Here is a 14501-nt window from a genome sequence, read left to right on the forward strand (position 1 = left end):
GTTGGAAGAGAAACCTTGGTGAAGCTTTTGCGTTAGAAACGGCCTCACCTGCCAAATCAGATTTTTGTCTTCAGGATTGCATGAGTGAGGATGCCACAGCCAAGGAAAAGGTTCAGGTTTGGGAGGCAAAGGCGAGTTAGGCAGGGCTGCAGGGCTGGGGCTTGGCTGTTTCCATACTGCTCAGGGCAGCAAAGGGTAGCTGGCTCACTGGGCCTTGGATCTAGAACTCTTTCTGGAACAAGGTGGAGAGCTGAGGTTCATGCAAGGGGCCAGGAATTCTTTGTCTGACTGGAAAATGCCAGAGGGGCAGTGTGTGACTCGGATAGGATGATATGTTCGTCTGGCGAGAGTCACAAAAGAATATTTTGATTTACTGATAACTGGGCAGCTCAGAAGTTACTACTTGACTTAGTTGCTGCTCCCATCTGTTGCACACATAAACAGAGCAAAGCAGACGAATTCTCTCGGAGCCTGAGGTCTTTGACTGGCCCTCCAAAAATGCTGCCCGCTAAAAAACAGACGTGGGGGAGGAAAGTTGTCAGATACAATAGAGCAAGAAAAGGCCACGGGCTTCGAAGTGCCCTCCAGCAGACCATGGAAGTGACGTGTCTGGAAGTGAAACCAGCAGTCTGCTTCCCCAGCCTCCTGGAAGCCTCTAACAGCTACACAGGCAGTGAGGGGAGAGAACAATTCAACCTAAAAATAATTCTCAGTAGCGTTCTGCACTGCTGTTAAAAATACTGCAACCAGGGAATGTGGTGTGGTGATAACTATTAGGCCTGTAAGTCTGGTAACTGGGGCTTTTAGCTCAAACATCTCGGTATGGCTACTTTGAGCCTTGTAAAAGCTGCGTTAAGTCCAATTTCTTGGGTAGTTCTACTAGCTCTAGCCTTGCTTTTCATCCCCTCAGTAACAAAGCAGCTCCCTCTCGAGAATGTTATTTACTTTCCATATGATGTGCCTACCAATTTCTGGAATTGCAAATGTCTTTGGATACATGCGTAAATTTAAGTTTCAAGAAAGCTGTCAAGCTAAAACAAAGGCTTGCCATAATGCAGAAGAAAATGTTTTATGGAAGAACTGAGAGGTCCCTACCTGGGCATAGAATTTGCTATACTAAGGTGTGTTCCAAACGGATCTGCCATCTAAACAAGCAGAAAAATAGTTGGAATGTAGTGAGTTCAATTTAACTATTGCTAGAAATAGGAATTATTAGCAGAGCTTGGAGCATGATATCACTAGCAGCAGTAAGACGCTTTTAGCTTGCTTCTCATCAATTACTTGTAAAAAGCATTTGTACCTAGTGTGTAGCAATTAATATTTCCCCATTTTCTTCCCCCCCGCCCCCCAGTCTCAGGTACTCCTTTTATTTTATCCTTTTCTGTCTTGTAACATCACCTTCCTTTATTTTATTCTATCTTCTGTTCTCAGAACATCGCAGCATCCTCTGTCAATGTGAAAGCATTTGTTCATCCTGTCTTGGAATGGCTGTCAATGTTGCCCTCTTCTGGATCACTTTTTTTTTTTTTTTTTTTTTTTTTTTAACAATATGTTGCTAAATGTCAGGAAAATTAATCCACAAACACCAGCGGTTTATGTCCAAAAAGGAAACAGAGGAGTCCTTTTTGCTTTATTCGAATAAAGGGAGAGGCCATGGGACATTCCCCTGGGATCTCTCAAATTTTTGGAGGACGCAGCCTCCTTTTTATCCTATTTTCCCGGCCGCATTTCCCTCTCTCTTTTCCCATTGGCTGAGGTACTTGAGAGGCACAGACTTCCCGGAACGCCTGATACCTGAAATTCCCCTCTAATGTAGAACCCTCCCTTTTAATTTTTAATTCTTATAGAATTCATAGTTTCCCCCCGTTGCTTCTTTCATCTTTCGATATCCAATTTCATTTATCAGCAGCCCCGCAGTTTGTTTGTAAAGGCAACTATCTCTTTCCATTCATCAATCAGTGGAATCCATCCCATTGTTTCTTTTATCTCTCAGTGCTAGCCTTATCTACAGGCTGATCCACAGCTCATTTGTAAAGACAAATTCAACATTCCTCTCAGCTAATAAATGAGAAGTTAGCTGAAAAAAGTAAAAACTGGATTTTTTTTCTGGTGTGTGTCGGACAATACAGTGGAGAGAATTTGCGGGAGGATGATCGAGGATATCCTATTATAATATCGTTCTCGGACATTTTACTATTTTAGATCATCAGTTGTATTCTGAAAGAAATCTATTTTAATGATATGTGTACGTTTGCACGAAGTTATAGTTAAATATAGCTTGCGGCTGGGCTCTTTAATGACTAGGGGTATTTTTGGTTTTAATTCAATATTTTATGCTTGTGGTGTGTAGTGTGCTGATTTATTTTTTAATGTTATTTACTACGTGCGCTTTTGTTTTTGAGTGAAGGTAACTTTCTGGATGGTTTTGTATTTGAGGCAGAATGAATTGAAGTAGGTTTTTAAAACTGATTTTTCATATGTACGATGGGGAGTTTAGTAGGGGCAGCTCTGATGGTGGGGGCTTGGTTGTTAATTTTATCAGACGGCTTTTGTTAGATACAGCTTTTAATTCTGGAAAGTTTTTTTTTCTAATGTCGTGCTTTGAAGGTGGTTTTCGAGGATGTATGGTATAGCTTTATTTTGTTTGTAGATGGTGTATGATAAGGGCTATGGTCTATTTATCTAATGCCATGTTTTTTCATTCAGGTGTTGATAAGGGAGTTCTTGAATGGCGTTTTGTGTTGTTTTTGTTTTTGGTGGGGCGTTGTTTTTAAAGGATACCTTGATAAGGTTTGCCGATGGCGTTCTAGCCTGTAGCATAAGGCATAGGGTAGTTTTTGAATTATTTTGTGGTGGCTTTGATTCTTGCCAGTATGTAGTGTTTGTTTGAGGTAATGCTGTGTAGCTAATTTCTGTTTTCTTATTAATATTAGAATTGGAGTGTTGTAGTATATGGGCTGTTATTATATCCTAGGGGTTCTATTTATTTGGTTTGATTGTTTTCTAGTTATGGATAATTTTTCTCAAAAAACCATTTTCAGGATTTCAGGCGTGACACAAAAGAACACTCAGATTGCTGGAAGGGAAACGTGTGCCCAGATTGTCTCGAAGCAGTGCTGCTGTCGGTTCTCGTTCAGTTGTGTCTTCTGAAAATGAGACTGTTGTATTCATTGCGCTGTGCTAAACACTTGTCATTCTCCCAATGCCAGGAAACAGATGAAGCTTGAAGAAAGAGGAAGGAATTTGGAAGCGTACAAACAAGCTGAGAAGAGGTTCAGAGATCAGGGTGCTCACTGGCAGCAGGGGCTGGGGGTTAGGGCTGAGCAGGAGCAAAGCCGGAGCACATCAACCTCACCTCGTGTTTTCTCGGGGGCTTTATGGCCCTGGCAAGAGAGAGATGTTCACTGATGAGTCCCAGGCCGAGCCGTGAGCACAGCATGTTGTGTTGGAGCTGGGGGTTTTTTTTGAGACGTTCAGCAGCCACACTCTCTAGTCAAGAGTCCTGAGGTTTGTTGCTGCTCCACTTTCATCCTCATATCCAGCTTCCAGCCCTTTTCTTCTCTCTGTCCAGTGTGTCTTTTGTGTTCCTTTCTTGTCCTGTGTGCTCCCCATCCCATTCCCGTTCCCTACGGAGGGGGAGGGTGTGGAGACTGGGGGCTCCGACGTGGTTTGGGGCACCCCAAGGTCCCTGGGAAAGGGAGCCGGGCTGCGCTGGAGGAGCAGGTGAGTCGGGCATGGGGGGGGGGGGGGGGGTCATGCTGGGTGCCAGAACATTGACAGGGAGGGGTGGGTGTAGAATGCATGAAAAACAGAACCATAAAAAATACCTAAATATAGTCTAAAAGGAATGTTTAAATGCTTTTTATTTGGGTAGAGGCACGGTTTTTATAGCTAATATAAAAATAAAATATAAAGAATAGAAATAGATTGGTATACATGTAAAATATAATGAAATATAAGTAGCAAATATCTATGAAAAATCTAGTGTATAACAGAAATAATGCAAATATAAGAATATGTATAAATATAAAATAGAGCTATGAGAATGGTAATAAGAATGGGGTAAAACATCAGTGAGAAATGGAAAAAAACCACATGAAAAATGGTGGGAAAATCAGTGAGAAATGGAGAAAAATCAGTGAAAAATGGGGGGGGAATCTTTGAAAAATGGGGAAAAAAAACAGTGAGAAATGGGGGAAAAAAAATCCATGAAAAATGGGGGAATAAATCAGTGAGAAACGGGGAAAAGTGGGGGAAAAAATAATTGAGAAATGGGGAAAAAAATCAGTGATATATGGGGAGAAAATCAGTGATTAATGGGCGGAAAAATGCATGAAAAATGGAAGGAAAAATTCAGAGAGAAATGGGGGCAAATATCAGTGATAAATGGGGGAAAAATGCATGGAAAATGGGGGGAAAATTCAGAGAGAAATGGGGGCAAAAATCAGTGAGCAATGGGGGGGAAAATCGGGAAATATCCATGGAAAAATGGGGGGAAAAAAATCAGTGAGAAATGGGGGAAAAAATCAGTGAGAAATGGGGGAAACATCATGGTGAAATGGGGAAAAAAAATCTTTGATAAATTGGGGAAACAAATCATTGAGAAATGTGGGAAAAAAATCAGTGAGAAATGGGGAAAATATGGGAAAAAATCCACGAAAATTGCGGGAAAAAATGCATGAAAAATTGGGGAAAAATCAGTAAGAAATGGGGGAAAAAATCCATGAAAAATGGCGGGAAAAATCAGATCGGCGATCGATAGCTAATGCGTGCCTATGGATTAGATCGGCGATCGATTGATCGCGCCTGCCGATCGATTAGATCGGCGATCGATTGCTAATGCCTGCCGATCGATTAGATCGGCGATCGATTGATCGCGCCTGCCGATCGATTAGATCGGCGCTCGATTGCTAATGCCTGCCGATCGATTCGATCGGCGATCGATTGATCGCGCCTGCCGATCGATTAGATCGGCGATCGATTGCTAATGCCTGCCGATCGATTAGATCGGCGATCGATTGATCGCGCCTGCCGATCGATTCGATCGGCGCTCGATTGCTAATGCCTGCCGATCGATTCGATCGGCGATCGATTGATCGCGCCTGCCGATCGATTAGATCGGCGATCGATTGCTAATGCCTGCCGATCGATTCGATCGGCGATCGATTGATCGCGCCTGCCGATCGATTAGATCGGCGATCGATTGATCGCGCCTGCCGATCGATTATATCGGCGATCGATTGCTAATGCCTGCCGATCGATTAGATCGGCGATCGATTGCTAATGCCTGCCGATCGATTAGATCGGCGATCGATTGCTAATGCCTGCCGATCGATTAGATCGGCGATCGATTGATCGCGCCTGCCGATCGATTAGATCGGCGATCGATTGCTAATGCCTGCCGATCGATTCGATCGGCGATCGATTGCTAATGCCTGCCGATCGATTCGATCGGCGATCGATTGCTAATGCCTGCCGATCGATTAGATCGGCGATCGATTGATCGCGCCTGCCGATCGATTCGATCGGCGATCGATTGCTAATGGCTGCCGATCGATTAGATCGGCGATCGATTGATCGCGCCTGCCGATCGATTAGATCGGCGATCGATTGCTAATGCCTGCCGATCGATTAGATCGGCGATCGATTGATCGCGCCTGCCGATCGATTCGATCGGCGCTCGATTGCTAATGCCTGCCGATCGATTCGATCGGCGATCGATTGATCGCGCCTGCCGATCGATTAGATCGGCGATCGATTGCTAATGCCTGCCGATCGATTAGATCGGCGATCGATTGATCGCGCCTGCCGATCGATTCGATCGGCGCTCGATTGCTAATGGCTGCCGATCGATTCGATCGGCGATCGATTGATCGCGCCTGCCGATCGATTAGATCGGCGATCGATTGCTAATGCCTGCCGATCGATTAGATCGGCGATCGATTGATCGCGCCTGCCGATCGATTAGATCGGCGATCGATTGATCGCGCCTGCCGATCGATTAGATCGGCGATCGATTGATCGCGCCTGCCGATCGATTAGATCGGCGATCGATTGCTAATGCCTGCCGATCGATTAGATCGGCGATCGATTGCTAATGCCTGCCGATCGATTAGATCGGCGATCGATTGATCGCGCCTGCCGATCGATTAGATCGGCGATCGATTGCTAATGCCTGCCGATCGATTAGATCGGCGATCGATTGATCGCGCCTGCCGATCGATTAGATCGGCGCTCGATTGCTAATGCCTGCCGATCGATTCGATCGGCGATCGATTGATCGCGCCTGCCGATCGATTCGATCGGCGCTCGATTGCTAATGCCTGCCGATCGATTCGATCGGCGATCGATTGATCGCGCCTGCCGATCGATTCGATCGGCGATCGATTGCTAATGCCTGCCGATCGATTAGATCGGCGATCGATTGCCAATGCCTGCCGATCGATTAGATCGGCGATCGATTGATCGTGCCTGCCGATCGATTAGCTCGGCGATCGATTGCCAATGCCTGCCGATCGATTAGCTCGGCGATCGATTGCCAATGCCTGCCGATCGATTAGATCGGCGATCGATTGCCAATGCCTGCCGATCGATTAGATCGGCGGTCGATTGCCAATGCCTGCCGATCGATTGCTAATGCACACTATTTGCACACTCCTTGCACACCCTTTGCACTCATACAGAGGCAGGAGGTTTCTCAGTTCTGGTCGGGGTTTTTTGGGGCGTTCATTCAGGGGGATTTCCTCAAGGATTGGGACACTCCTTGATTCCATCCCTTGCCTGTCTCCCAAGCGCCACCCTGTGGGCAGAGCGCGGTACTGCGCGCGTGCCTCTCCCAAGATGGCGGCTCGGGTGTCGCTCCCCGACCTTCTAACTCTGGCTGCAAAAGGAGGGTGGCACAGCAAGGAGCCCGCTCGCTCTAGTGGGATGCCTGCGCACGACGCCGACACCGATCCCACGGGTGCGATTTTCGGCGGCGTTTCCAATCGTGCGGACATCTCCTTCAGCCCGCTTCGGCCCGGGGAAGAGGGGCGGGGCCGCCAGCGATGGTCCCGGCGCAGCCCGGGCAGGCTCGGGGCGGAGCCGGGGCTTGGCGAGGCGGGGCACGGAGGTCCCGGGGACGGGACCGGGCGGGGCCGGGGCGGTGCTTTAGGGGCGGTCCCCAGTGGTCCCAGGCGGCACCGGGGGCGGGGCCGGGTGATCCCGGAGCGGTACCGAGCTGTGCTGGGGACGGTGCTGCAGGGGCGGTGCCGGGCCCGCCTCAGGGTGATTGAATGCCCAGAAATCGCCTCCTCTGCCCCGTGCTCACACTGAGCTGCGGGCTGCAGCGTGCTGTCGGAGCTCCGCACACAGCACGGATTTGGGCTTCCCCTCCTCTCAAACCCTCTCCCCCTTCTTCCTCCTCCTCATCTTCCTCTTTTTCCTCTCCCTCCGCCTCGCCCCCCTCCCCGGGCCCCTGACTCCCCCCGGGATCCCCTCCTCCGGAGGCGGCCCTTCCGAACCGACCCCCCCTCCAAGCCCCGGAGCCCGAGACCATTAAGGTAAGCTTTGGAATTGAAATATCAGGATATTCGCTCTATCCCACTGGCCTGAAATTTCAGGATTGTACGATTTTTTCTTGAAGCAGTTACCTTTGCTGCAGGATTGTGTGGTCACCAGTCTCCTTTCCTGTGACTCTTGTTGAAATTTGCTGTCAGATAACCGGCTAGTAACGAAATATTTGACAGAAATCAATGCTGTGAACGGACTTCACTGCAGCAGTTGATGAAAGAGCAAAGAAAATGTCTGTCGTGTTTACGCACCCCCCCGAGGCTGAATGAATTCTGATACTGTAATAAATCAGTGCAGTTGGTGCCTGCAAAGGTCTTGACATTGATCAAGAAGATATTGCTTTGGATTTTTACTTTTTATCAGCGTTTCTTTAATCTGTACTTCAGCACTCTAGCCTTTCATAAGTCTTCTCCGGTTTCCTCTGGCCCTGCAGAGTAGTCCTCTCTGTTATTGTCTGATACCAGCTTTGATGCAAGGAGTACTTTTTGTCTTGAAAATTAGCATCTCCCTCTGCATATTTAAATTAGTTATTTGACTTTTGAGAAAAAGCTGGTCAGCTCGAAGTCCACCAGACACCAGAGGCCGCTGTTTTTAGCACCTTATTCAAAGAGGACATCCTTTAGTTACCTAAGTAGGGGTAGAGATTTACCCCTAGGAATAAGGAATAAATGCAACCAGACTGTCCTGCCAAGAAAAAAATCCAGTTACAGTGACTGAATTCGGGTTTAGTGGCCCTTGATCCTTGCAAGGGATTAAAGGCAGGTTCACTTGGTCTCCCAGCAATGAATGTCTCAACCGAAAGCTGCTCAAAATGTGCCGTTTTTCTGATGGTTTTGGATTCTTTTGCCAGGTGGGAACATGGACTGCTTGACTTGTTCCTGTGTCCACTTTCCACTTCAGTCCTTTGCATTTTCTCTGAAGGGAAAGCAGGAACAGGGAAGTTGGGGCAGTTCCGTCAGCAGAAAGGCTGCTAAGAATAGATGGTAAGGACTTACTTTTCTGCACAGTGCCATGTAACTGAAGGCTCGTTTTTGGATTTCACATTCTGTTCCTGCCTGGTTTTGTGAGAGCTGCAGGTGCATTTCTGTTTCCAGACCCTGCCAAAAATAGTCGCTTATATTATAATGAATCCTTTTTCCTTCATGTTTTCTTGCTTTAAATGAATTCCCCTGTCAGATTGATGTGAGCAGCAGTTGTTTTTAGAGCTGCTGGTGTTGTACACGGAGTAACTGTAGAACAAATGAGTTGTGATGGCTTCCTTGTATTTGATGTGTGGAGAGGAGCAAAGGCACAGATTCATCCTGTGTAATTGCAGTCGTCCAACGTAGGTGCCAGGGTCGGGAAGCTGGGCAAGGTTTCCTCTCTTGCTGGGCCTTAGGGGGAGGGAGCTGAACCCTGGTGTCACTCGGATTCCTTCCTCTTCTCCCTCCTCCTTTCTTGCTTGTAGAGCTGGAGCTCGGGGTCACCGAGTTTGGGTGCTCGCAGTCAGGGCCTGAATTTGGAGAGCAGGAAAGCGGGGGGAAGTTTCTAGGCACGTCAAAGCCTGTCTCTAGGGTGTGGGACTTGTTGGTCTTCCTCACCACCCCCAGCAACTTGCACTTCTCTCTGGACCTTGCTGTGGTCACAGCCCACTGCTCATTTATGTGACTGTTCATCCCTCTGCCTGATTGCTTTAAGTACAAGTAGCCTGATTCAGGTTTAATTTAGCAATGATTTTCCTCTGTTTCATCGGTAGTTTTCTAAAACTCCCCTACAGGCTATTTTGAAGGTGCTTTTTTCTTTTTTTTTTAACTGCCTGTAATGATAGAAAGCTGTACGGCCCTCTGAAAGCAGTATAACCTGCTTTCCAGAAATTACAGAAGTAGGATTTTTATTGTCCACTATGCAGCTGAAGTCCCCCTAGTGAGCCTCTTGAACTGAGGGTGAGGAGAGCGGCAGATACGACTCCTCATCAACCTGCTCTTCTTTTCGTTCCTAAAAGAAGGAAGCATGAAGGTAACTATAGAAAAAGATCTGCATCCCTCGGGGTTTTGTATTTTAGGTGTTTTGAGGTTTATTTACACACCTCCTCCTTTGTTTCCTGGACAGGTTTTACGTGACAGTGGAGCGTTTGAGGACACGTGGAAGGAGCTTTCAATTTGGCTGGAGCACTTGGATAATACAAAAGAAGACCAGAAGGAAGCAGTGATTCAGTTTTTGGAAAAGGTAACGGTGTTCAAATCAGCTGGATAAAAAAATGCAAAGAATAGTGTTAGTGGAAACTGGAGGTCTTGTTGCTATTGTTGAGAAACCTGTCAAAGACCAGCGAATGAATTCTGAGAAAAGCCTTGTTTGGGATTCTTTATACGGAGGTGGCATCCTTCTTGTGTTCAGTGGGAGGGCAGCCAAATGATTTGTAGGAAAATGAAATCCAAAAAGATCAGCTGTTATTACAGCATTGTCGGTGTAAGGGTAGAGTGGTGTAGGTGTGGGTAGCTTTGATCTCCTCTTTAGGTGCCAACATTATCAGAGCTCAGTAGATGGTGGTCCTTGACAAGGAAAGGTGACACTTGCTGTTTACTCTTCAGGATGTTGAATGCCCAGTGCTTTGCCTCCACTGTGGTCTGCCCAGGTACTCGGTGTGTGGTCGCAATCTAGGTGCCAAGTTGTGGTGGGTTTTTGTTTTTCCATCAGTGTGGCCTGTAGAGCAGGAACTGTAGACAGAATCCTGCAGAAGTGCTATGGAAGTTGTCCTCATAAAAGCTGCCCAGCTTTCAGCACGTGGTCGTTCTCAGTACCGTGTGGTTCCCCTGCACTTGCCAGCCAGCAGGTGCACTTACCTTTCTCCCCACCTTTGCTGACAGATCCTGCTGAAGCTGGTGGCCAACCCCTGTCCCTACACTGACAAGGCAGCAGACCTGGTTCAGGCAGCCAGCACGCTCCAGGTGGCTCTGTTTAAACAGGACTCTGATAACATCAGCATCCCCGTCTCTCACATTGATGGTATGTGGTAACCTGTCAACATCCCAACTCCATGACTTGGGGATACACTTTCTAGCCCTAATCAGCAAACTGGGGATGGATAACTCTGGCAATCCTGTTAAGTAAGGGCCCTCCAGGATTCAGCTCTCCACGTGTTCTTGGTATCAGAAGTCGAAGTGGAATTGCCAAGTTGCCGCTTTACCTCTGAAAGTAATTTCTGCCGTGGTTGTGCCACTTGAACGGTATTTGAAATCTCTCTTCATGCTCTTGCAGCAGCGTTTTTGAACTCAAATGGAAATCTAGCCCTTCTGCCTGGGACTGTTGACAGAGTCATGGAATCCCAGAGTGGTTTGGCCGGCAAGGCTCCTTAAATCTCATCCAGTTCCAGCCCTGCCATGAACAGGGACACCTTTCAGTAGCCCGGGCTGCTCCAAGCCCCAGTGTCCAGCCTGGCTTTGGACACATCCAGGGATCCAGGAGCAGCCACAGCTGCTCCGTGCTGGACAGCAGCATTGAAAGGCAGAGTGAAGGTTCAGCTGTAATTTAGGGGTTGCACTTAACGTTGTATTGTGTGACAAATGTGGCTTTCATACTTTTTTTTAATTTTTTTTTTTTTTTATTAAAAAGAATTAAAAAGATGCCTTGTATTCCTGGAGTGTTGCATTCTACGTCTGTTGTTTTTCCTGTTAGTCTGGATTCTTGCTTTGATGTTTTTCTTCACTTATTAGATGTCCTGGATATGGTGGATGTCCTGATCGAGGACAGTGATGGCTTTGATGAAGAAGTTGGGTTCTCTTTAAATGAAGACGTGATCATTTCCCTTCAGTGCTGTTGTCCCTGCTGCATTAGAAGCCAGGAATGAACAAGTCCACGTGGGCCTGGATGCTGATCCCTCTTGCTGGTCCATGACAGCATGTGACAGGTGAGATTTCCAGGTGTCTGATTTAGCAGGAAACTGGTTTGTTCCTTCTTGTGAGGAGGCTCATTGGCTTTGCATGGGCAAAGCCACTCCACGTTTTCCATCTAGGAACAGAGTTGGGGAGCTGTTTGAAAACAGAGTCCCAGAGGTAAACAGCTTGGCTCAGTATTTCTGTGTGGAAATAGAAGAATATCTGTGTCTTCTGATTTTTCTCTCGTCTTTCTTCCACAGGTGTTTTTGTATTCCTGACTTGGGTTTCCATCGGGGACACGTGGCTTGGAGCTCAGGAGCCGGATCTGTTCCTTGCCCACGGCAGATTGGTCTGCACTAGTGCAGGTGACGAATTACAGGATGGCTTGGGAACTCGGAAACAAGGAGAAGCAAGTCTTATGTGTCTTTGCAAAAAGTTTTGGCTACCACAGGGCATTAATTCAGGGAGTTAAGACTTCATCTTTAACGTTCTGTGCTCTGCCAGCATCACTGCGAGCCCTGAAAGCCTCCTGAGCTGTTCTCATACAGACCTATCTTGTTTGGTCAAAAAAAAATCTTAGTTTAGTTTCGTCCAAGAAATGTTACTACTCTGTGCGAGCTCATGGGGAAGCTTTTATTTGGCATCTCTCAGTGGGACATTGAAAGTCCAACTTCCCATTTCTTGAACAGTCTGAGAGGCAGTATTACTTTCTATCATTTTTATCACAGGCATTTTAAACTTTTTGAGGAACCGGCAGGACTGTTTGTGCGGAGGCGTGCGGTTCACAGCCATCCTCTGTCCAACGTAGGATGGGAAAAAAAGGCTGGAGAGCTTCCTACAAGGGGCTGTAAGTGCAAATGACCAGGAGCCCGGGGTTTAGTCATGATGATTTAGTATTTCTTTAAAGACTCTGATTGATTTCATGATGCCAAAACCAGTATGAATAGAAGACTGAAGTCAGGAATCACGATGGTCTCCTTGGGTTTAAAAAGCTTTAATGGTGTTTCAAGACATTTGTATGAGACCTGGTTTGTTTTTTCTTACCCTTTTATTCAATCAAAAAAAAAAAAAAAAAAAAAAAGCAAGCCTTGATCCATCACTGCTGCTGTGATGTGTGACAAATGCCTGTCCTCCCTCCACGTGGAACAGGTGAGAGGTGGAACTGAAGCCCAAAGAGTTTTCTGCCCACTGATAACATGTGAGTCATATTGGGAATTCTCTGCAGAATGGCAACAGTTGTTCTTGAATTTGGCCATGAGGGGAGTGGAACATGGCAGCCCGGGTCTGAGAAGGTGCAGTGCCAGAAGGAGAAGCTTTGAAATGTTAAATCAGGATTGATTCAGGTGACTCGCGACCGCGTGCTGTGCCCAGGTCCCTGGTAGAAATACTGTGCAGGGAAAAGCCAGAGCTGCCTGTGCTATGAGCTGAATTTTTTATTGGGGGGGGGGGGGGGGGGGGGCGGTGTGTGAAATAAGAATGAGGTGCAAATGAGGGAATTGCTTGTGTGTGTGAATATTCTTGTCCTAAAGGAGCGCTGCCCGGTGCTCCTCCCTTCCTGTGCCCCTCTCCTGGTGAGCCTCTGTCCTGCTGGCCGTGCCTCTCTGTCTCCGTGCCTGTGCTGCTCCTTGCCCGTCTTTGCCCGCCCCGCACGGGCTGTGCTCGCTTCCTCTCTGGCTCCTGGGTTCCCTCTTTGTCATGGTACCCCTCAGTCCTTGCTGTGTGTTTGGCACTCTCTGTCTTTTCTCCGTCCTTCTCTGTGCCTCTGTGGTGCTCCCTGTGCCGTTGTTTCCCGTGGGATCCTTGTGTCCCGGTCACTGTCTGTCCTAGGGTGATGTTATGGTGTTTCTATCTCCAATCATGTGTCCTGATTATGTTTGGTATTATGTCCTGTGCTTCCAGGACTGACTCTGAGAGTGAAGCTTTGTTTTGTCTTGTTATCAGCCGGCTCACCTCCCCCATGGTCTATGTTTAGGAGAGGTTTTAGCTCGGTTTGCTTGCTTGCCTGCTTGCTTGCTTGCCTGCTTGCTCGCTTCTGCCTCTTTTTCTTTCCTTCGCTTTGCCCTTGCTTTTTTCTTATTAGTTAGTTCAGCTAGGCAGTCCAACTTTTTCCCTGGACTGTTTTCTCTTCCACCCCGTCCCCTCCCTCTCCTGGATACCATCTGAACCTGTTCCGGACGGGGACCTGGGAAACCCCAAGAAACACCGGGAGTCTACACTCTGTCACCTGCAGCAGCCATTCCCAAGCGCCAGAGACTGATAACTGGGCGACCACTCGCCAGAGAGACTGAACTCGTCATCCCTTCAGAACGGTGAAAGAGTTTTTTGTCAGCTGGTGTTGTCTTTTTTCCCTGTGCTGGGGAGTGTCTTGCTTGTTAAATAAAGAGGTTTTTTTCTCCCACTCTTCTCCGAGGAAAGTCTTCCCGAACCCGGTGGGGTGGGGGGGAGGAGTCGTGGGGTTTGCTGTCTGGGGGCTCCTTCTGGAGGTTTTCCCCCAAATTTGCCCAAAACCAGGACACTGTCCCTGTTCATTTTTAATCCCTCCCTCTTGTGCTGCCCATCCAGCATGCCAGGGGTTTCTTTTCGTTTTTTGGTTATTTTTCGTTTTCATTTTTCTTCTTCTTTTTTTTTTTTTTTTTTTTAGGGGGGGTTCCATTTCATCGTGCACCTTGATGTTGATTTTCTTCCCTTGTCTTCTCTGCTGCCCCTCCTCCTTTCTGCCCCTTGTCCCCTGTGTCTGCAGGGCTGGGGAGGAACTTCAGCCCTTGTGGGGGTTGCCCTCCCTTTTCTGGTGTCAGCAGAGTCACTTTCTGTGGGATGGACACATGGGAGGGGTTGCAGTCAAGTGCCCTGCTGCTGTCCAGGGCAGTTGGAGTCGTTCTGTGCCTTCTTTGGGGTGAGGAAAAAAGGCTGAGGGGGGCTCCGACGTGGTTTGGGGCACCCCAAGGTCCCTGGGAGAGGGAGCCGGGCTGCGCTGGAGGAGCAGGTGAGTCGGGCATGGGGGGGGGGGTCATGGTGGGTGCCAGAACATTGAGAGGGAGGGGTGGGTGTAGAATGCATGAAAAACAGAACCTTAAAAAACAGCTAAATATAGTCTAAAAG

At 47.7% G+C, this 14501-nt stretch overlaps 1 protein-coding gene across 4 annotated transcripts; it reads left to right on the forward strand.

Moving 5' to 3' along the window:
* The first annotated feature begins 7128 nt into the window (after positions 1–7128).
* On the forward strand, positions 7129–12478 carry LOC148223263 (nucleolar pre-ribosomal-associated protein 1-like). Of its 4 annotated transcripts, XM_088168513.1 has the most exons (7): positions 7165–7541; positions 9440–9546; positions 9640–9756; positions 10395–10533; positions 11241–11434; positions 11663–11767; positions 12131–12478. In XM_088168513.1, exons 2-5 carry the CDS (start codon positions 9541–9543, stop codon positions 11372–11374), a joined length of 396 nt encoding a protein of 131 aa, XP_088024639.1. In that variant the 5' UTR covers positions 7165–7541; positions 9440–9540; the 3' UTR covers positions 11375–11434; positions 11663–11767; positions 12131–12478. The 4 variants fall into 4 exon arrangements, 3 of the variants coding, with proteins under 3 accessions (XP_088024639.1, XP_088024638.1, XP_088024637.1); XR_015804951.1 differs by lacking the exon at positions 9440–9546 and having other exon boundaries at positions 7129–7541; XM_088168512.1 differs by lacking the exon at positions 7165–7541 and having other exon boundaries at positions 8922–9546.
* The last annotated feature ends 2023 nt before the right edge of the window (positions 12479–14501 follow it).

This window comes from Sturnus vulgaris, chromosome 7 (genome assembly GCF_052056855.1).
Source record: "Sturnus vulgaris isolate bStuVul1 chromosome 7, bStuVul1.hap1, whole genome shotgun sequence".
Classification (NCBI taxonomy): domain Eukaryota; kingdom Metazoa; phylum Chordata; class Aves; order Passeriformes; family Sturnidae; genus Sturnus; species Sturnus vulgaris.

What these genes read in the sequence shown, in the direction of transcription:
- LOC148223263 (XM_088168511.1), top strand. Translation starts at nt 9,541, where the DNA reads ATGAAGGTAACTATAGAAAAAGATCTGCATCCCTCGGGGTTTTGTATT. An exon ending in TGATTCAGTTTTTGGAAAAG is followed by an intron (nt 9,757 to 10,394) that starts GTAACGGTGTTC and finishes CTTTGCTGACAG; the next exon opens with ATCCTGCTGAAGCTGGTGGC. An exon ending in CCCCGTCTCTCACATTGATG is followed by an intron (nt 10,534 to 11,240) that starts GTATGTGGTAAC and finishes TTCACTTATTAG; the next exon opens with ATGTCCTGGATATGGTGGAT.